The sequence below is a fragment of the Gopherus evgoodei genome, chromosome 6 (assembly GCF_007399415.2).
Source record: "Gopherus evgoodei ecotype Sinaloan lineage chromosome 6, rGopEvg1_v1.p, whole genome shotgun sequence".
Lineage (NCBI taxonomy): Eukaryota > Metazoa > Chordata > Testudines > Testudinidae > Gopherus > Gopherus evgoodei.
Window position 1 is genome coordinate 48035228 of NC_044327.1, and position 24049 is coordinate 48059276.

General features: G+C 39.4%; 1 protein-coding gene across 1 annotated transcript in view; it reads right to left on the reverse strand.

Moving 5' to 3' along the window:
- Positions 1-24049, reverse strand: part of PTCH1 (patched 1) — a 76142-nt gene that overhangs the window by 19852 nt on the left and 32241 nt on the right. The window contains exons 6-15 of the mRNA XM_030567133.1: positions 22799-22997; positions 21229-21350; positions 19354-19501; positions 18375-18506; positions 17913-18068; positions 17207-17305; positions 16234-16359; positions 8487-8605; positions 6161-6560; positions 5327-5636 (exon numbers count right to left, since the gene is read on the reverse strand). Of these exons, the coding sequence (XP_030422993.1) occupies positions 5327-5636; positions 6161-6560; positions 8487-8605; positions 16234-16359; positions 17207-17305; positions 17913-18068; positions 18375-18506; positions 19354-19501; positions 21229-21350; positions 22799-22997 (1811 nt within the window). The remainder of the gene's footprint in view (positions 1-5326; positions 5637-6160; positions 6561-8486; positions 8606-16233; positions 16360-17206; positions 17306-17912; positions 18069-18374; positions 18507-19353; positions 19502-21228; positions 21351-22798; positions 22998-24049) is intronic.

A 24049-nucleotide genomic window follows, 5' to 3' on the forward strand; every position in this document is an offset into this window, starting at 1 on the left:
TTCTCCTGCTGGCATAGCTCCACATTGCCCCATCCACAGGGCTAGGAGTTAGGTGACAACCTAGCACTCTTTGTAAATCAAAAGAAGAGAATTCACAGAGGTCTTAATAAATTACAGTTGTGCAACGCTAATATTTTTTTAAAAACGTGTATCTCCACTCTTCGCAACCCCTGCCCCCACACATTACTGAAATCTCACCCTACGCTGAATGGCATCAAAACAGAAACTCCACTGACTACCATGGAGTTAAATCAGGAAGGAATTTAATCCATTATCTAAAAAGAAACACACTCCCCATACTGCTCTTCCCACCCACGCCCCCACCCCCCCATGAGATGCTGGCCAAGCACATTAGCACTCTCATTAACTGTCTTGTGCTACTGCAGAGCACTAAAGCAATAGGTTCTATGATATAACCAGAAATTCCACTGCAAGGGGGAAAACAAAACCACACTCAAACTTTCAACTTCAAACAACAACTCAGCTGCTTCTTGAGCACAGCGTGAGTGAACACGATTTTGTCAATTTGTTCCATCTGTTCAACTTGTGTAGCTAATACAAGTCGTGGGATCTGCTGCCAGCACGTGTAAAGATCACAGCCAACACCTATTCACTCTCAACTGTTATTTTCCTCTTTGCCACCCTTTCAGGGGGTGGGCGGGTGGAGAGGAAAGGGGGAATACCTCACTCCTCACAGCACAAATTTGGATCAGATTTAGAACAGGAAGCCACAATCCAATGCAAGGAGGCTCTTTGAAAACAGATGACAAACCGCATGTCCTGGGAAGGGAAGGAAAAGCAGAGGGGCAAAAAAAAAAAAAAAAGCACCGACCCACCTCACAGCTGCCCTGAGAGGTTGTAATCAAAACCATCATTACAGAACTGATAGGTTAGCTACAGCTGTAAACAGATAAGAGTGTTGGAAAAGAATCCATGACCTAAATAATACAAAGCCTTAGGGCCTAAGTGCTCATTCTCCTTTACAAATGCTTACCCCTCCCCGTAGAAAGCTGCCTCTCATGCAGACCTCATAATCATACTCCCACCTTCCCCCACTAAAGCCAACAGGTTCAGAACAAAGCAATAAAGCAAGCCTTCTAAACCCAGCTCAGACAGTACCCAAGCCCCTTGCCCGGAACAAAGGGAGACCATTTTTAACACCAGATACTCCAACATCATCTAAGTGACTCCAAAGCATGCAATATGAAAGGTCTGCTTGTTGGGCACTCGCAGTGGGCAAGATATAACTTAAGAAGTGGAAAAATACAAATCTCTCCTTCCTGAATACAGGTTTATTCCATTAAAATCTCCAGTGAAATGGTTGTAAGCACCAGTTGTGTTATCAGAATAGTAATGTAAAAGAGCATGTTGAGAGTTAAAGGAGGGTCCTTCAAGAAGAACAGGGGAGAGGAGGAGAGACCACCAAAGAAAAGAATGACTTGTAAGTTACGATATACATGACTTTCCTTGGTAAAGTGAGCACAAGATGCTATGCTAAACACAATATTTGGGGCCAGAGTTTTCAGATTAATAAATGCTTCATACAACGGGAACTACGAGATACACAAATAACCACAATTAGCCATTTGCATTCAAAATTACTCAACTTGTGCTTACAAATTCAGCATACAATTGTGCATAAATTTTACATAAGTAACCTGCATGAAAATCTGGTCTTTTCTCCCTCCCTTTATACTTTTTAAAAAAATGGCTCTTCACCACAAACTCCAAATCAATTTTGAATATTTTATGACTTAGATAGCTTATTCCCTTTATGTTGTTACTGGAATAGGCACAAGTACCAGCACCAGTTTCTTATTATTGAACCAGTACATTGCTGAGATCTAGAGATGTCAGAAAGAGTACCTAAGAAATCATCTTTAGGTGTGCATAACTTCTTAATGATTTCAAAATTGCTAAAACTTACAGACCACCAAAATTACCATGACACTTCTAAAAAATAAAAGTTGTGAATTCAAAGGAAAATAGCTACACATTAAAAGTACAACCAAAAAACTAATATGTTCTAAAAATAATTGTGATCAGCAAAATCTTTTGGAACAGATACTTGGTGGTGCCTTCCTTTGGCAAAGCTATACAAATGAAGGCAATTTTTAAAATGGTACATGCAGGAACATAGGAACATAAAATTTGTCACATGAAGCAGTAACCTATGCTTGATGCTTCACACAAAGAAGGTGAACCACCTGCATTTGGCCAATTTTGCCATACTGTACATGAGATGTTGGGGATGAGGGAATGAATTCCTTCCTGACCCATGCGAACAGCAGGCACTGCGAAGCACAGGGTATGATTACCCTTTGGAAAACAAGTGTAATTATAACTCAACGGGGAATATAAATTACCTCATTTACATCCGGTCACTTATATACACAAAGTTCAAATTTCCAGTTCTAAATGAAATTATTAAAACATTAATTCCTTTCCTTGATATTTTCAGATAAAAGAGAAAGTGCTTGCATTATTGAAAATCAAGGAGCAAGACAATGTTTTAAAAGATTTTGTGGAAGACTGAAGCCACATAATTCCACTGAAAATAAATCAGTGGGAGTCTTGTATGGCTAATGCCAAGCACAATACTTTGATAAAAAACGCCGCTATTCACATACTGTTGTTACCTACCAAATCCACCGTGCAAATATTTAAGTGCCTGAGGGGCATATTCAGCCTGCAATCTGTGCACTGACTTCCTAGTGAAGTCAATGGGAATTATCGCTGTAGTTCAAGCACATGAAATAACCTTGTTTGCCATTAGAAAGATCATATCATGTTCTCTAACAAACAATCACATCATTCTGATACAATTCCACCGGCTCTCCATTCATTCCAGGATCCAATTTAAAACTGCCCCTCTTCCTTGTTTTTAAAAAGCTCCATGGACCTGTTCCAGCCAGCTTCACTGGCCTTTGCTCTCTTTTTACTTCCTTTCCATTCCACTCACTTAGTCTTGGGTCTAGCTAGCACAATATAAGAATTAGGTATTATTATTACTACTATCTGCTCCTTCATATAATCACATTAGTACAGGTGTGAGAGCTTTCTCTAGTATAGGTCTTAGATCCCTCTCCTTCATCAACACTCCATAATGTTAAAACATCTCCTCTCCTTTGCCTACACTGCTTAATATTTTTCTCCTTCTATTTTAATCTACACAATATAGTTGTTTTAAATTAGTTGTACAGTTCTCCCTTCTAAATGTCAAGTGACAGTCACATTTATGACCTAAAAGGAACAAGAGTTCATCAGGGCTGAGGTTTTTGTCAAATCACAAGTTTGGGGAGCCAAACTTTTTTTTTACTTAAATGTGTCACGCAAGTTACATCTATTATCTCAAAAGTGCGTGAGTTACACACACATCCACCTCCTCTAAAAAGCTACCATATGATTGCCAGGGAACAAGGGAATGGTGGATAATGTGGTGCACAGGGCTTGCTCAGTTTTTAGGTGAGCTGTAGACAGGGGCGGCTCTAGCTTTTTCGCCACCCCAAGCACGGCAGGCAGGCTGCCTTTGGCGGCGCACCTGCGGGAGGTCCCCGGTCCCACAGATTCAGCGGCATGCCTGTGGGATGTCCACCAATCCCACAGCTTCAGCATACCCGCTGCCGAATTGCCACCGAAGCCACGGGACCGGCGGACCTCCTGCAGGCATGCCGCCAAAGGCAGCCTCACTGCCACCCTCACAGTGACCAGCAGGACGCCTCTGCGGCTTGCAGCCCCAGGCACGCGCTTGGAGTGCACCGGCGGTGCCTGGAGCTGCTGCTGGCTGTAGAGGTAGTGGCTTTGCAAAAGGGAGGTGTGGCTTGGGCCAAATCCCTTGCTCAGTATCATCCTCCCAGTAGCAGAGTGAAAAAAATGGAGCAAAACGAAACCACTCCTGAATGTGGGACCAGAGCGGCTTTGGTGCTGGTGTGCAGTCTTCGAGAAACTCTGAGTCCCTGTGGGATGCAGCTGTGATTACTGTAAGATTCATTGGTCATATAGATGTCAGATTCACAATAAGTATAAAGTGGAACCTTTAAGCTTTGGGATATGGACTGTGTGGTATTCTGGTTTAAATAAATGTGGAGAGACAGATTTGCCTCTGAAAGAATCAGGTACCTGTAATGGGCATGATGACTGATTATCTTACTGTGTCACTGAAAAACAAGCTGGGTTAGGTATTATCTTTTATTGGACCAACTCCTCTTGGTGAGAGAGACAAGCTTTCCGGCTACACAAATCTGTTCTTCAGACCTAGTGTTTACCACACAACACTGCCAGCAGCAATCCTGCCCGCTTTCCAGACTTACCACTAGCATTGCATGCTGAGCACCAGCACAAACTTGAAGACACAGAAATAATATCTACAATAAACACTCTCCCCTCAAGCTAACTACTCATACAACATCTCTTTCTTCTGTGTATAGGAAACTATTTACATGTCTGTATCATTGCAAAACATGCAAAAAAGGGGACACCCCACAACTTCCTGTATTTCTTTCTGAGATTGCCTACAAATTGCTTTATGTAAAAACACAGTAACAGAAACAAATCTCAGTTGAATACCAGCATATAAGTGTATTTGGAAAAGTATATTAAAAACTATTGCCTTTTCTTCTCCTGCAACTAAATGTGCTTCTGAGCAAAATATTCCAATCAAAACTTTCATTAAGTTAATGTAACAGATTGATGAATGAATCTCGGACCTAAAACACAAAACAAAACTAAAGCTCCTCGGTCTCAATATATATTAAATACAAGAGAGAGCTTGATCATTTTTGGACTGCATGCCACTTAGTGGTTTTACGTTCATCACGCTGCCCACATATTTTCAGAAGGAAAAAACAAACCAACAAAAATACTAGAACTTTTATGCACATGTTTTCTAGAAACTATTGGCTACATTAGTAATCTGTAAACAGTTATGGGAAAATGTAGACTGTCTCCAGAGGTAAGCACAATTTATTTTTCAATTGACTAATACTTCCTAAAAGACCTTCCAACATAAAGATGGGAGAGGGACAGGTGCATTTCTAGGCAGAATTTGATGACCCATAACTAAGAAATGTTACATTTGCTGTACTGTTACTGTTTATTTTCAATACCAAAGAATAAATTGTTTCAGAATGAATTACTATAATAATCCTACTCACTTGGCCCCTGATCCAACAAAGCACTTAAATAACATGCTTAACTTTAAGCATGTGAATAGTCCCAGCTGAAGCCAACGGGACTGCTCATGTACTTGATGTTAGGTCTTTGTTAAAGACACTGGCACAAAAAGACCCACCAAACCCCTCTATTAGCCATTCAGCAATATTTTTACCTTGCAGCCAGTCTCGAAAGTAGTGCAACCACATTTTGGGAAGCTGCTTATTTTCCTCCAACAAAACATATGTAACATTGCTGAAACTTTTGTGAAGGTCATAAAGTAAGTGCTGGATGTTGGGGTAGTCTGCTTTCTGTGTCACTATATACATGTTGTAGAAGGAGAAGTACTTGAATTGTGCAGCAATAAAGTCATATTCTCGGGTTTCCCGTGGTACAATGTCTGTGAGATCCAGTCCATCTCTCACCCGGGTAGTACCATAAAGACTGACACCAAGTAAACCCAGGAAAAGGAAAATAACCACAACCTGCAATAGAAAATGGAAATGCAGTAAGTCCCATTTTTCTAAAGAAAAGATGCTGCTTAGGGCACATTAGAGGAATTACTTTGAAATTTACTTTTTTAGTATCATGCTTTTAACTCCTACACACGATACACCCTTTCTAATTCCTATTATAGTTAATGGGAGTTGGACCAGGTGCTATACATTTTGAAGGGAACAAAAGTTAGAAATCTATTTTTAACTTATTTTCACTGTTTACAAACTTATATTACAGATGCCAGTGTCTCCTGTCACTCGAAATCTGTGTAATAAAAATACTGTCACTGGACATATAAGTAAACTGAAAGTCTTCAAGTCTTAAATGAGCTCTAAGATTTTAGAGTTCATTTAAGAATAAATATTCCAAAATGAATCTCTGTCTGTTGGCAGTGTAATTTACCAAGCTCTAATGTAGTAACTCATATTGCTCCAAAATACAAAAGTCCTTTCCTCTTGGGCAAGGGAGAAATATGTATTTTTGTTAAATGGATGTACATTTTGCAGGTTACCTTGGCTTTTGGTTTTAGCAGGAATGGAGCGTAATGCTTTTCGGCAAACGATGAGAGTGTCCATTTAGTACAAGGTGGCTCAAGACAATGCATATTTGGGTCTGAAAACTGGGAAAGCAAATCCCTCGTCGAGCTTGTGCTTTCTGGGCTCTGGCAGCTGAGGTTATCCTGTGTCACTGTGACTGGTTGCACAGATATTTCTGAGCGGGGCTCTGCTGTGGTATAGTACACCTGGGTATGAGGGTCGTACTCTGTGCGCAGCTGCACTGTAGATTGCATTGTAATCTGAGTTTCGTGTGCAAAACTGTGACTGCTGTAGGGTGGTGGAGGGCTATAGAGAGTGTTATCATTATCTGCATATGCTTGAGGCTCAATCTGAATCACTCTGCTAGTACATGGACTGAAAGAGAAGAGACAAACATTCATTTACACTCACACATTTTCACCAGATTAGACAGGGTAGTCTTTATGCATGTACAACTAATAATAGTTTTTTCTACTTTAGTTGTATATAATTTTTTGATGAAGATTTTGTTTTGCACTTTAAGGAAACATTTTGCTAAACAGGGGTAAAGAGAAGGTGCCTACATAAATATATGTGTATCTCATGCCTGCCAAAACAAATCAAATTGCATTGGGTGTCTCTATGTATAGAGAAGTAGACAGGCCCAGATCCTGATCTATGTTTTGCGCTGCTTAAATGGGAAGTAAATAGCAGCTGTTGGTGCTAGGACCTTCTGAAAATCAAACTCAAAAAATGGAGGACCCAAAGTTAATGAAAACTTTGGGAAGTTTTGGTCTAAATAATTTCCAAACGTCACACACTGACTGAATCTATGACAAAGCCAGGAATAGAACCTGAGATCTGGGTTCACAGTCACTTGCTTCAACCACTCCCTATACCTTGAAAATAAAGCTAGAGATGACACAGCATATTCTCCCTGTTATAGGAAGGTTAAATTGTGTCTGGTCCTTAGTGGGTGTGCAAAGGGGAGATGATGCAAGGTGCCCTCTCTTCTGTGCACATGGGAGGGGAACTGTAGTCAGCGCTTCAGACTAGCTCCTCCAGTGATCAAGGGCACTGAAAGCCATTGAACAAAAATGTATACCCTGTAAAATGATGGAAGTCGTGCACTCAGTTGCTATTATTACTTCAAGGCAGGGGTGCTGATGTACCGCAAGAACCCCCAAGTTCCCTGCCAGTGACTCTAGTCTTTCCATGGGCTCTGCTCCATAAGCATTTGCCACAAAGCTGGCTCAGTGCATATGGGAGGTAGAGAGGCGGCAGAGTTCATGCTGCATTGATTTCCTGGATGGTGGAGCTGATGCTGCAGCCCCATCACTGAGGGCTTGTCTACACTATGAGAGTTACAGCGGCATAACTATGGTGCTGCAGCTGTGCCTCTGTCACCTCATAGTGTTAACTCTTACTGCAGCAATAAAAGGGATTCTTCTATTGCTGTAGTAACTCCGCCTCCCTGAGTGACAGAAGCTAGGGTGATCGAACAATGCTTCCACTGACCTTGCCAAGCCTACAGCAGGGTTTAGGTCGGCTCAGCTGTGGTGCTCAGGGATATGGATTTTGCACATCCATGAGTGCCATAGCTATGTCACCCTAAGTTTTATGTGTAGACCAGGCCTAATTCTGTTCAAGTCTGTTCTGCTGTGGCATGGCCCTTTTAGCACCTCTCCCAGCCCTACAAAGAGCTGTACCCTTAAGGCAATTCCCAATTCTAAACTTCTGGAAGTTTTTTTTTCCGTAATGTTTACAGGTTTCCATGTATAACAGTAATAATTATACAAAGCTGATGATAACTTTAAGTACAAGTGATGCCTTGAGGCCCTCACATTTTGGCCGGTCCCCGAAACACCCAAAATGGAAATAACTCTTGCCTCACCCCAACCCCCCATCCTTCTACTTCACCACATAGGCCTCTCTTTGGGATCCTACAAAAATAATAAAAACAGTGAACTAAACACTTGTGGATATTCTCAAAGCATGAGTCTGCTACAAACTTCTGGAAAGTTATGCTCCAAAGAGTAAAATGAGTGTGTGTGGCACAGTATGTATGGAACAGAGAAAGCACTGTTTATTGTTTTACATCTACCCAGTCAGAAAACCAAGATAGCAAACGTGCTTCACCTGTTAGTGATAAAATCATGCTGACAACATGCTACTGTGGGCCTGATCCTGCAGTCCTGAAGCATGCAGAACTCCTGCTCACTGCAGTGGAAACTATTCACACAGAAGGGCTGCTGTGTTAGCCCCAAGTGTTAACCACAAGGAGATTGTTTGATACAAAGTAATACTCCCAGATAGCCTCACCTTGTAAAGCAGCAGAATATATCCAATCTCCTGTCCTCTCGACGGTAAAGGTCCATGCTTAGAATAGCAGGAAAAATCAGCAGAACCATGGCAAAGTTGAATACCACAACAACAGCAGCCTAGAAACCAAGTGGAGGTAAAGAGATGTCATCACTAAACTTCATGCTTTTAGGACACAGGCTTAAAAAGCTTACAAACTCCTTTCAATTCCAACATGTCTATCCATTTGTCATATCAGCTCATGAGTACATTCAGACTTTAGCCTGGGGGGTTGAGAGAGGTATTTTCATTTCATTATGGTGAGTAACTGTATTTAATTAAAGTCTGTAATATTAAATTTTATATTGTTCTTATGTACGTCCACCAAGACATGGTGATGGACATATTTTAAAACTGAAAAAAATAAATACAATAAATTATATTCTTGCAAGAGAATTTGTATTACTGCAGTTTTAATAATGCAGAAAGAAAAAAAACACCCTGGGGTTAAAACTGTAGCTATCAATTTGAAAGCTATGAAGTCAGTTAGCTATCACTATAACATTACAGAATCGTGTTAAATCAATAATGGAAAAAGCTCTAATTAAATTTTAATGAAAATGCTAAATGTAGTAATGTACTATACATTTGATGTAATTAGCTAAAATCCAGCTATAAAAAACAGAGTAATATTTCAGGATTATTTATAGAACTCCCCCACTCAAGTTTAATACAGTTTGATTAATGAGCCAACTTAATTAAAATAATTTTTTAAAATGGAACAAGGATATTAAATATTAATTTTAAAATGAAAATTAAATTCAAATCTCAACTGTTCCCCTACCTATTGCATATAAACAAACAGGGTGCAGCACATATTATTGTTATTAATTTGTTCTGTAGTAGTGTCCAGATGATCTGCCATGGACCAGAATCCCATTGTATTAGGTGCTGTCCAACAGAGAACAAAAAATTGGACCCTGCCCCAAAGACCTGACAATCTACAATCATGAAATGACAAGTGACATGAACAATGGGATTCCTTCACCCGATTAGAGGGTAAAGAGTAAAATACACATCCAAAACCATTCTCTAAAACACATATTAAATACTATGAATGACCATAAAAGATGGAAGAACAGTGTGTAAAGAAAGAAGAACAGCGTGTGGAGAAAGAAGAAATTAACCCAGAAAACAAAACCTCATTTCAAACTCAAATGAGCAAAATGTTCAAAATTATTCTGAAAAAAAAAAAATCAACAAGAAACAGCATTAAGCTCTTTGGGTTCGGCCTAAGTTACCAACAACATATAAGAAGCATGTTACTCTACCGTGGCTCAATGTGTGTGGCTCAATTTAAGGAAACGGCATAAACAGATGGCATGTTCTTGCCTGCCTCCTGCATGTAACTTCTGTGTTGTGTGCAATTTTGGCCCAAATTTTCAAAAATGGTCACTAACTGAATTTCACAGGTTTTGAGTGCCCAAATTGCTATACCTTTGGCCTGATGATTTTCAGAAGGATGAGGACTTAATACTCCAAAAGAAGTCAATGGGTGCTTCAGGTGCTCAGCACATCTGAAAACTACACTCCATGTGTCTCAAAACTGGTAACCCAGAATCTGTGGCATCCAGAATTAATATCCAGTTTTGAAAATGTAGCCCGTATCATGCGGCCTTGTACAAGGCAATTTTGACTTTTTCTGTGCCTCCTCTACAAAACCAGAGCAATAAACCTCCCAGTGGTGTTATGAGGATTAGTTAGTGCTTACACAGTACTCTGAAGTTATAAAGCACCAATTATTATTACAACTTTCTGAGAATGACAGAACCACTAGTGTAAACATTTTCTAGTTATATTAATCCTAAAATTGTAAATATACTGTACTTCAAAGCAGTTTACGCTTCTGCTCCTTTTTATATTAAGATCATTAACCTGATTAAAGCAAAATTTTCATGCCACTGATCTGACTGGAGATGTCACTATTGATAAGAGTTTCTTTAGCGTTAAAAAGGCTAGTTAGCATTTAACCAACACTTGAATCTTTCAGGGAAAAGATCCAAGGACCATTCCATGATTTATAAATACCCACACACAAAGGTATGTAAGGTCATAGCCGGGACTGCAAAATTAAGTGATTTCCTTTTGATCCTTTCTAGAATGGATTGAATCTGTCAGGAAAACAAACTGCTGCTTTAGCAGGGGAGGTATTTACTGAGCCTACTTTGCAGAAGTTTTTTTTTTAATTATTATTATTCTGCAAAGTCAATCACGGCTGAAGTATCTATAAAGCACAAGTAATTAATTCAGTTAAAGTAAGAGCTTCTGTCAACCTTCCTGCAAACTTTTTGAGATTTTGGTAGATCAGTCAAAGCCCTGCTCCCAATTTCCCAATATAGTCCCTAATTTTTCCAGCATCCACAAAACCTTCTAACTGGGCCCCCAGCTTCATAGACACCCTCCTCCCCAACACTTCTACATACAGCCCTTACCTTAGTGGATTCCACTGTGGGTACCAAAACCCTTGGGTCTCAGTTGCCTTGGGGCTCTATAGTTAAAATTGTGTTGGGATTTGTACTTAAGCAGGATTAACAGCATTCTACTTCATACTCTAATGAATAAATTTAGTCTCCACATTAAACATAATTACTCTTCCTAGGACTACTGAATTCTAAATAATGCAATTTTGGTCACAGATATACTGACTTTGCCAAAGAAAACATTTTTCAAACAATCCTTTTGTGAAATTTCCTTCACAGTCTCATAGTTTCATGAACTCCTCTGGCTGAAGTATCCCAGTCTTTACAAACTCCAGACTTACTCACCCACTCACACAGACAGAATGACATCTCAGGTAAAAGATAGTTTTTAATTTTTAAAATGAAGAGTTTAAAATGAATATCAAGAGTTGTTCTCCTGATCAATCTTCACTCATCATCTCATCAAAGAGAAGATAACGGACCTGATACAGTCTATCTCTCTGAATCCCCAGATCAGCTCCTAACATATACTTCTGCCTCTGGGGACCCAGAGAAGCAAAAAGAGCAGGAGACTTGGGAGGAGGGGGATGAGAATCAGGGTTAGTGGGTGGGGTCTGCAGTGAGGGGAGGGGAGATTGAGGAAGAGCAGAGTTTCTAAGTGCCGATGTATCAGGACCTCAAAGGCTTCTCTCAGTGCTACTGTTTGTTATGGAGGTTTGGTGTCTGGGTTGAGTGATGTTTGGGTATTGAGGCATGTGAACGAACTTGGGCCTTCATTGACAATTTCCTTGATTTGCAGTGATTATGTCAACAGGAACTGCACCTTAACTCTAAGTTAATGAAGTCTGTAGTGTGGGAATATAGTGTTAGACTACAGGGAATCTGAAATCAGCAGCCACAAGACCCAGCAGAGGGAGCTGGGAGTGGGAAGAGCCTCATGCCTCCCTCTTGAAAAGTCAACAAACATTTTGGGATTAGTCCGAGAGGGAAGGAGCTGAGGCCTCATTTGGGGGTGTGGGATGAAGGGGCTCTCTAAAGAGTGAGCATCAAACACATTCCAAGAATTTGGCTGCTTTCTCTGAACCAAACAAACATTTTAGTAATCTGCTGCTGTAAAATCTGGTGGCTGCTGCTGCATCTGTTAACTGAAATAAGAGAATGGAAGTCTGTGCTGGAGTCACTGAGGGAGAAGGTAAAAAGGCTGATAGGTTGGGGCCCTGCCCAAGGTATGTGCTAGTCTTTGCCATTCCTGGTAGACCACCCAAGGAGAGTGGGTGTGCTGCACAGCCAGAGGTGATGAGCAGATGAGGAGGCCTGTCACAAAAACTTCCACCTTATTGCTGCCTCACTGCAACTCCCTTCTGATAGCATACATGTCTTGGATTCTCCCCTCCCCTAGCTTTACTTCTGCTCCTTAAATCCTCATGACAGGAGCAGAGACAGTTTAAAGAGTTGGAAAAGAGGAGAGGGCAAGCCTTTTCAGTGTTATTCCACAGAGTAAGATAATGAATTCATTTAACAACTTACATTCTCTCTCTCTCTCAATAAAGCACAGGTATCTCTTTCAGCTACACAGGATGTTGTGTATTATGAAGAAAATCCCACACATGACAACCTACTTTGACATTTAGGAAAAAGTTCATCATTCTTGCATTGAGGAAAATTGTTATTGCTACAATTTATTGGGCTAAGTTCCATGCTTGATTACTAGAACATCCAAGTAACCCCACTACATATATAGGGCCAAATTCAGCCCTGGTGTAAGTGGGGCTAAGTTCTATTGATTTTCATGGAGTTGTGCCCTCTTCTGCCAGGGCTGTATTTGTCCCATGAATTCAACAGGGTTGCACAGGTAGGGCAGAATTTGACTCAGTTTTTATATTTTTCCACTTCCTCCCCCACTTAGAAATAAAACAAAGAGCTATTTTTGAAGATGTTCTTACAGCAGATTTGGCCAAAAGAATTCACAGATTTCTTTGATCGCCTACACTAATTTTAAGAATATTATATATATCTATAAATTTAGGACCCAATCTTGACAGCCCTCTAGGAGGTGAATCAATGTGAGTTTGGGTGAATCAATGTGAGTATGAATGCTCATAAAAGCATTCAGCATCTCAAATTCTATGCCCTTGAGTTAAACAATTTATGAAAGCAACAAATGACAAAAAAAAAACCCAACCCCCACCACGTAATAAAAGCTGTAAAGCAAAACAACCCCCCTCAGATAATATGTTGTAGAAGCTCACTTTAAGACTGCTGATTTTCTTTTCTTTATATTTGATAAAGGCTAATACATTATGTAAGATCTGCAAAAGTTACAGAATAAATCTGAATTTAAAAGAAAAACATTAGTCAACTCTTGAGACAACAGCCTCCTATTTTGTGGGCTTTGAATTTCTTAAATTAACTGAACAATTCAGAAGTATGGATGAGCTACATTAGCTCCCATAACAGAAGTTCAGAAAGAAGAAAGTGTTGATATGCTAGGCTGAAGGTTGTGTTCCCATTTATACGCGCTAGTCAGGAAGTCATTTATTCTCCCTCAGCAGCTGAGTTATTTTACAGATCCTGGGCCTCAAAAGCCACGGAAGCTTTGACAGCTATCTTGCAATGTCTTCAGGAAAGTGAATGAAGAAAGAAATAAGGTCAAAAGTAACCCTCTTTTTAAGCCCATCTGCTAAAAGTTTGCTATCTAGATTAACAGAAATCAGTATCTACGAAAAGAACTGCTGTATTTCAGTGCTTTCTAAGCTCCACTAGGAAAATGTCAAAGTCAGCAAGGAGTTCTTATTTAAACAAACATGAATGAGAGGGAAAGGGAGGAAGAAAATTGTAAATAAAGAAATCCACATGTAAAAACAGACCACCCACTAGAATCTTACATGGTTAACTGATTCTGAATGCTGTGATTAAATGCATCACCTGATTTTGATTACACCTGGTGAAGCAATACAGAACAAGTAATAGATGCCCCCATTTCTAACAATAAAAGGCTTCATTCTCATATTTTTCATCTGTGTTCACAAATTGTTCAGTTACCAGCAGATCCTCAGTGCAGGTCATAGGGTGCATATTTTGCACATTATTCCATCTGTCATATGTATAAAATGTGCTATTACATATGAGCAGAGAGAGGTTATGGCAAAATAGATGAAAAGACTGGGCAAATCAAGTACTGCTTTAGATACTAGAAGGACTGAGTAGAAGTTCCAACAGAAAGATTCTAAGATAACTGCTACTTTATAAGAGACCTTAATTCTGACATTTATCAGTCTGAATAACCTAAACATGAAAATCATACTGGACACACTGGATGTGCTGAAACCTCATTTGGATCATCAGACGTTTGTTTTTTGAAAGCATGGTATATTTGACAACATGTGCCTGCTACTGTGAACTACTGAGTGAATTGACAGCAAAATTATAGGTCACATAATATATCTGTCAAACAGAAGAGAGAAAAAGTTTAATATATATATGCACACATGGACTAATACAGCTGCTCTCTCTGTGGATGTCCCACTGGCAGTGAAATTGGTGTATTTCTGGTGTGTGTGGTGGGGACATATTTGAGGCAGACTCCCCAGGACTTGAGTGTCCCTTTACAGCATGGAGTCCACATCTGTGAAGGCCCCCAAAACATAGAAGTTGAGTGACTGGGGCCACAGAATTTCTCTCTGTGTGGATCCTCCAACTCTTCTTCCTATGATCAGTATATTGGGCTGAGGTAGCCTCCAAGGAGCCATTCAGCAGCCACTGTGTAGCATATGAAATGAAGGGGGAAAACAAGTTCCCAAGGACTCCCAGTGGAGATATCCAAAGCCCTTTCTACCACTTGGGCTAGGTGCTGGATCCTTGGAGTTGGGCCATGGAGTAGAAGAGATCATAATAAATAATTTCTTTCCAAGAGAGTGTTTAAAAAGAAAATGTTTACTTTCAACAATTTGCATATGCTCTAACAGTGAGTGCTGAAATCTATGTTAATCATTGTGTATGTGAATAGGCATGAATCCTGAACAAAGTCTACAACAGCTTATCTTTGCCATAAGATTTTAAGTAATTCCTCTGTCAATATCCCCCATAAGAGATGAAAGTGGCTTTCAGGATTAATTGTATTACTGCCCTGCCCCCTGTTCCCATCCCACAACAAATGAATCACTGCTAAAAACTTGCATCCCTAATTTTAGATATCATTTGAAGATACACAATGCAGAACAGTGAAGCCTGTGTTTTCCTGTATTTTCTATATTATTAACTATCAAAATGCCTATTGAGAAGAAAAATAGTAAATTATTAATGTTCATTGGTCCTCATGCAGCTGTAATCAGTAACTGCTTATCGTTTCACAGCTTAATGCAGACATGCCTGAGCCTCTGAAAACTGCAATAATTGCCACAGGTATTAAGAAAAATTGCAGCCTCACTTCCTCTGGGTAGGTCAAGGGTCAAGTAGAATGAAAAACGATTAGAGAGCCAGGCTACAACAGAAGAAAAATTACTATTGAAAAAGTACAGTTTCTCTGCTGTGTACTAAGGTCAGACAGTGCTATAAATTGCCTATGTGTTAGAGCAGTGTCAGAGGAGAACCTCACAGAGCTCTCTTCAAAGAGCCCTTCAGCTTTCAAGAGGAGCTTCCTTTGATATCTCTCAATATTTAATCTCTCTGAAAATGTTTTATCACAAACATAAATACCAGAGAGCGAGAGAGAGAGAGCTTTCCATTCATAACATTCACACATTCTCTCAAAGTAGTTGGGCACATGAAATTATCGATATACTTTGTTCCAATACTCTGTTAAAAAGACATTGGGAATAAGGGAAGTACCTATTGCTGTGGTAATAGTTAATGTGGCAGCAGTGCTCCTTGTTGCTGTCATTGCACAAAGAATTATACTCCCAGTCAGCAATCTGATTTTGTAGGCTAGTGTATAGCCTGCTGCTTTCAGCTGCAGAGGTGTGTGTGTGTGTTAAATCTCGCTTAGTTTTCTACTTTTTTGTTTTTGTGCTGGGAGACCGTTGGATGGTCAGGGTGCTCTTTTAGTCTCCTGTGGGACATCAGAGGGTCAGGATCCATTTGCAAGAACTAGGAGGAGCAGAGTAAGGGTGAAAAGAATGGGTGTTGTCATCTCCTTCTATATGTGTGGTAGACTAGGGAGCAGAAGTCAATGCAGTGGAATGGAGAAGTACCCAGTACTGACCATGATACTATCACTGAGAGTTACTATCCTCGCCCTACCATGATATAAGCACAATCATAAAAGCCAGCAAAACCTGATATCAACTTACTTGGAGTGAAAATGCCCGTAAAGCAGGAATAGGAATTAAGGCAGCCATAAAGAAGGCAGTAACATTGCTGATAGATGTAAGGGCAACGCTTGCTCCTGTTCGCTTCAAACATTCACCTGTTCTATCCTGAAAAACATAAAACATATCTTAAGAGTCCAATGAATTCAAGAGTATACAGCATTGAGTGTTTAAGGGTTAGAACCTGCAAATGGAGCTGTGAGGTAGCAGCGAAAGATCACCATTGTAGATGTAACATGATGACAATGGCAATCTATAACAAGTCCGTACTGAAATAAAAGCATCCACTTAACATAATCTGACAATATAGCAGGTGCCACATAAAGCGCTAACAATTCTTTAGGGGGAAAAGAAGGCTTAGCATGGCTTCAAAATTCAAAGATAAAGTGATGCTGAGATTAGATATCAAATATTTCTTTTATTAATGAGGTTATGTTTTGTATCAGTTCAGTCACTTGTTTTAAATACTTTTCAGACAAAATAAGCATGCATTAAACTCATGGCTAAACTATGTATCTACAGTGTCTTGGGAAGCATGTAGCAACAAACCCAGGACCACACAAAGCTTCATACTTTGTTTAAAAAAAAATGAGAAAGGATTGTTTGTCAACCTACAGGGCTGTTTGCTGTTGATTTAAAAGCATATGGTGGCTACAGGTAAAGGAGTCTCTGGTGCTTGTGTGCTAAGACACATGACAAAAGAGCATGTGGAAGACAGTTTGTATACAATAAAAAACAAGGAAATACACGTTGCTTTTTTACACAGATTTGTAATTCTGATACGGAACTCCAAACTGAACACAAAAACCCAGTTTAGAGGGAGAATGCTGCAACAATTAGAGGATTTGGGATTCCACAATGCTCATATGTTAATGATTATTTAGTATTTTCAGTTATCACTCCTTTATAAATAAAAAAGGAATTGTTATCATTGGTGTTATCATGTTATCATTACCTCAAACGGAATTCTCTTATTCTGCCCCGTTTCACTAAATGCATGTGCCAAAAGGAAAACATCATCTACTCCAACTCCAAGAGCAAGAAAAGGCAAAACCTGTGGAAAAAAACAAGGACGCTGTTTATATTACACTTATGACCTACCATGTAGCCAGATATTAAATGGCTAATTAAACAATATTCCCGGCACACTTTAAACAGGAATCTATGGGCAGGAACAAAAAAATAAAGGATAAAGTAAGGCTAGTAACTTTCTTTCTGAAATAGTGCTAAGGGACTGATGCTGCATTCCTTATGCATGCAAAATCCCACTGAAGTCAATGAGAGATTTGGGTAGACAAGGAATACCGGATTAGATCCCAAGTGTATTTTGGTAGAACTTGGGCAGTCTGATACTTTCAGATTTAAGAGCAAAATATCTGGTCCCCTATTCTGCACCTCTGCAGAAATCAGTGCACTGGGGTCCGCCTGCATAAAGTAAGTTGCAGGATTGGGGCCTCTCTCTTTAACATCCATCAGGAGCACTATTTTTGCAATTTCTCAAAGTGGGACATATGAAATGTGAGCTGCTGGAGGAAACAGGCACAAGTATAGAACTAAAATCTAAACTCAGCATTTTTATTTTTCAAAAGACTGATTCTGATGGGTTTGTTTACTAACAGAGCACTTGTAATCGAACAGCAGACTAAATAGCTCCTTAATACCTGAGTTGTGGCAGCATTAAAGGAAATTCCAATCAATGAGCACAGGCCCAATCCTGCAGCCACTGAGAGTGCAACCAACAAGACTCCTGCCAGCCCCACGGCACCCTGGGACTTGGCACAGTCCCACCGCAGCATGGTTAAACAGGCATAGGCAAGCTGAAAGCAGAACAATGGAAAAAACAAAAGCAAAACATTAGAATGTGTCATATTCTAATGTTTACCTCCCCCAACCAAAAGCTTGCACACAAAATACATTTTAAAAAGAGTACACACATTAGAGATGTTATATAAACAGGTGATAACTCATAAGTCAAAGATGCACAAATTGCAAACTGACAATTTCATCCTAGGCATTATGAAAATTACCATATATACCGCAGGATGGAGTCAATAATGCACATGTATGTTAAAAGCAGTTAGAACACTAGAGAAATTAAACAAACAAGATTACATTTATTTTACCATTAATAAGTAGCCGCTAGCAACTCTGATAACACTGACGTCAGAAAATGATTTTAGGATGTCATCCAGAGTAGTTGTAGTAAAGGAAAGCACCTTCTGAGTAGAGTTTTGTGCAACACTTTGATGAACTACCTGTGAACAGATATTTAACAATAAGCATTACTAAACAAAGGGGATACATTATGAGCTTTCTGCACTATACATTTGAAGCCAACTTTTGTCTTAATCATTAGCATTAAAATGTACACCCTTCAGAGGAGATTTTGTTGATCCTACTTGAAATCACTAATGCATTCAGTACATATTCATTGCAAGTTACTGAAGATCAAATCAGAATGTGTGTTTTGCTGAGAAGGCAATCACAGTTCATTCAGAAAAATTTTCAATATTGAAATTTAGGAAGGCTTTTCTGCTCTCTTCCTTTTCTCTCTAACTCTTGTTATATCAGTCTTGCCTCTAATCCAAAACAACAAATTCTTAAGGGCACTCCTCTCTTTCTTCATTGGCCGGCTACTTTAGGGAGGTCACAAGCAGCTCAGCAGAGGTCAAGGCCTGGGAAACAAAGGCCAGATAATGTCACATGACCTCACCAATGGGACTGCAGCTGTGAGCAGATTCTATCGCTAGCTAATGTTTTCCAGACACCTTTCTCCAGTAATCACACTGACCAAGTGCTTTTAAATTCAATCTAGCACTTACATCTTCAGTTCATTTTCCGTCTCAGCAAATAAGAAAAATGTTCTCAATAACAGGAACAAAAAATAAACAGTACCTTTTCTTAGTGTTACTCATATGTGAACAGCCAAATAGTTGTTATATTAAAAAGAAGAAAGAAAAGCCATATTTTAAAATATCCTGTTGCAGTGAGTACATTGTTGCTTTAGAACCAGGACACACCCACACATTAAGCATCTTCCTTATTGGACTACGATCATCTATAAATTTCAAAGCATAATTTCCAGGTGACTTTGTATTTTACCTCAACATACATCCTCTGCCAGGCTTCCAGAACTGCAGCTGCCTTGTCTTCATTCCAGTTGATGTGTGAAACATACTCATACCCCTTGAAGTGTTCATACATTTGCTTAGGAGTCATTAACTGAAACATGGTCTGCAAAGCCTGAGCACTGTAACAGGGAGAGGGAGAAGGAGGAAAAGGTATAAAACAAACATTTTCAGGAAGTGATTTTCATTGCATAAAGTCTTGAATGAGAGCCTTAGAGCAACTTGCAAGAATATTTTTCTTTTATAAGGCACATTAAAATTGACCCAGAATAATTATTCTATTTAGTTACTGGTACAGATGTATTGATATTTTACAGTATTTAGGGCCAGATTCGGATTCCACTTAAGACAATAGAAGCTTTGCCATGAACTTCAATAGAATCCATTTCTGACCTAAAGGATGTAACCTTACAAATCTGTTTTTGGACAAAGACAAAAATTAAATTAATAGTCCATATACTATTTAATTTCTAATATATGAACTAGGGAGGGCAGAGGAATAGCGAGGAATACTGCATAATGTAACAAGTTGTCAATAATTCTTCATCCAGGGGCTTTGGGATTTTTGCTTTCCTTGGGGAAAAATGCCAGACTGAACTCTTGACAAGCAACAAGGATTACACAAAGGGTGATCGCTGTTCATCAGCAAATTTTTACTCTCTGTTCAACATTATATAATTGCATCTAGCACACACGGCCATCCAAAGAAAGACTGAACACATTTCACTTTAGATGTATTTTTGGCTACTTCTTAAACTATGCTGCAGTTCAACTTCCCAGAATATATTAAATTCATTAAAATAAAATAAAAAACCCATAATACTCAGTGTAAAAACTTCAAAATCTTTACAAAAACTTTTATTAAAATTCTGCATGCATTTTTTAACTTTTCAATGATACTTATGTTATGTCTCAGCATGAACACATCCATTTAATTTTATTTTAATATATAACCTGCATCTTAAACTTCTGCTACTCTACATATATGTAAAATGACTATATGTCCCATTGTTTCCAAGGACAGTCCTGTTTCTTCATATGATGTGCTGGGGTCCCAGGAATTCTTTTGAGATACCTGCCACATTCCAGGTTTTTGTAACATCCATCACAATGTTTATTCAAGATATACTGCCATACAGAGTAGAATTCAATCTCAGGTGAATGCCCTAACCATTATCCTATAGGATATTCTGATGTGGGGCTCCCTCAGTCTCCTGTTGAAGTACAGTACAGTGGTTAGGATGCTCACTGGAGAGGTGACACTCCCTATTCAAATCCCTTCTCATCAGGGAGAGGGAGGACTTGAATCAGTGATCTCCCACATCCTGGGTGAGTACACTAACCAATGGGTTAATGGTTATAAGGAAGATCTGCCTCCTCTTCCTTACCCTAATCTTTGGCTGTTTTGTGTAGATCTAGGCAGCCTCTAAGCATGACTACTGGATTGGATACTGCATGTAAGTTTGGTGGAGGAGTGGCTATCTTCTCCAGGTTCATGGATTTCAAGCAGAGATACGCACCTCCCTGAAGCCTGAACTTAGGCACCTATGTTCTTGTGATTTTTTTAGGAACCTAAAAGTTAGACATTGCAACACTTAGCATCACAATGTAAGTCCCTTTGTGGATCTGGGCCTAAGTCACCAGAAAAAGCCTTCCATCTGAGGAATACGTTTATGTCTGCTGGGTCTGAAGCAGGCAGCAGTGACTTCAGCATGCAGTTTGCTTCTCTCTTTTGTATGAAAGTTTTGCAACATTCACTGATTTTAGGAGGCAATTGGTTTTGTACTTTTTTTTTAAACTCCTAACAGTGTAAAGCTAAAGAATTTACTTTAAAACTCTGTGTGTTTACCTGACAAGTTTTCCAGTATCATTCTTGACTGTCCCACCTACAATCAACTCCTCCTGCCAGTGCATGTACTTTTTTGACAGTCCGTAGCATCCACCACTCAAAACAAGGGCCACATCAAGAGGCTAAAATAAAATTATTGATAAGTCATCCAGCTGTGTGACTTAGCAAACAAATCATATTTGACATCAACATCTAGTACACTGGAATAAAATAAAACAGAAGTCAAATGCTAAAAATGTGCTTATCAAACAGAACAGCCTTCATGATTAACTTCCAGCAAAGAGCTGGAGCTAGCCAAATATTTCTTCATGAGACTTCAAAGCTTAAACCATAATGTTTTTGTTTAGTTGGTTATATTTATTTTTACACTGTGTAAAATACAGATTAACTATATTTTTATGACAGGAAGTTCTCACTTGTAATCCTAATACTCAGTACATGAATGTGCTCCATGAATCTACTACAAAATCCACAAGGAAGCACTCCTTGCTAACACTTTTCCAGATAATTCATTTTCTCTGCCCATGTAGATATACTATTTGGAATATGCATCCTGAATATGCAAATTCAAAATAGTATTAGGAATATGATTTGTCATGTAAATGTGCAGTCTGTTCCTGAAGTTTCTTACTCAGGCAAAACTCCCACTGAAACCCTGGAAATGACTTGGTCTGGCCAACTGACTCCCATTAACTTCAGTGAGGTGGAAGAGATCTTCAAGCACATTCAATTCCAAGTGGGACTCAACAAGTGAACCTCATTCTTTATTACAATTTTATTTCTTTCCGTGAGCTTTTGCATGTTAATATGTTTGTGTGATGAGAGAGTGAATTATGAAAGGACAAAAAAAACAAATGACACTAAGGATTGGCTTGAGTCAAGACTTGCACCAGGTAGTCTGCTGGGTAGAAGACACAAGGCCCTTCCTCCCCCGACGTGCTTCTATGGTGAGACCAGGCATAATCATAGTTCTTATATGCCAAAAGTACAACAGACCTGATTTTCCTACTTGTATGTTGATTTTACTCTTATGTAACCCTACTGACTTCAGTTTGGTTACTCTTGACTTACCAGCAACTAAAAGTAAAATCAAGCTCAGTGACTATACAACTCTGGCATCACCAGAGTTGTCATAGTGGGTTGGAGGGGGCAGGTGAAGTTGGGGCCAAGGACTTGCCAACCCTCTGCACAGGTCAGCAAAACTGGCCCAGCATGGTACACCATGTCAGTGTGTAGCAGCAGCTGCACTGCTCCTGCACTCCAGGAGTCACTCTGCCTGCCTGAGGCAAATGACTATTGGTGTTCCAGATGGGACAGTGTGTCACTGTGGTACCATCTCCCATCAAGCCCATGGCTGAAGAGCCATAATCTGACTCTGAGTCACAGTATTGCCTCAGAGACTGAAGAAAGTTAGCAGCTCGTGATTAAGCCCATATAACAGGAATCAAATAATAAAGATTGCTTGGAAATATGAGACTTGTGTTGCTTTTAAAAAATTACAGCTCTTTCCCTTCCCTCCTCACATACACCCACTTCTCTGAAATAGTCCACAGATGACAAGCAAGCTTACTTTGGTTGAATTTTTGTTGGGGGCTGTGACTGGACAATCAGGATCTGTAGGATTCAGGCAAGGTCGATCCATATAACCATGACCAACCTCTGCTTTATTCAGCATCTCCTCCCAGCTCTCTACTTGATAGTTTATTTTTTTTAACTCTTCCAAGAATTCTAAGGGGTCAAAGTTTATCCACTGCAAAGGAGGTTTCCCTCTGTAAAAGAAATTAGGGGTAGGAAGATGGAAAATACATTGAAGAAAAGCCTTTAGTTTTCAAATCTGTATTTGTACAAAGACTAGAATGCTATTTTAGCTATTTTGAGCTGTAATCCACTTTTGAAACCTATTTTATCAAATTAAATATATATTTTAATTGGTTTTGTTTATATATTGTCTTCATGTAGTCCTGATGCAACCTTATTTAAAAGCCCCATAGATAAAGATCAGCCTTATCTTTTTTGTAATAAAGGGAATATTTGCATGTTAATTGCAGTAAATATACTCACATAGCCACCTTGCCCTCCACCCCCCAAAAGGCAGCCAACTGCTGCTTCAAAGCAATACCGCCAAAGGGGAGTGAGGGGGACAGAGGGGAGAAAGAATTTCACACAGTGTCAGATTACTACTCGTTTAGTCTAATAAATGTTTTTCAAATGTAATCAATCAAAATATCTGATCTTTATTACCTCTAATACTACTGTGCTCCTTCCAATTCTCTGACAGCTTGGCAATCAGCAAGCAAACTCCCTGCTGCCACGGCCATCACCACTATCCCTGCCACTTGTCCTACCCCCCACTTTTGAATTTGTGATGTTGATAGACCAGAAAGGCTTTTGGCAGCCTTATTTTGTGGTTCAAACCACACTGTATCTGCTTAACCAGGCTTGAGTCATTATTCCAAATCTCCCAACCAGAAAACACAAAACCCCTTATTTCCCCATCTAAGACTGTACACTAAAGGTTAGGAGATGGCCATTGCAAATTGCTTTACAGACACATGCAAACCAGGGCAGAAACAATAACTCAAATGCTAACTCTTGCATAATTAACCAAAAATGTCTGCACAGATTAACAATTAACTCTTTGAAGGACTGAGTGCATATAATATCACAATAGTACGCTGTGGAAAACCTCTCATAAAAGATACTATTTTTGTTTCTTTAATGATCTAATAAACAAAGAATTAGCTTTTTACTTCTTAGGAAGACTTGAGATTTTACTCTTGACAATTATCCACGTACATTTATCCACAGCTAAGCTAAACTG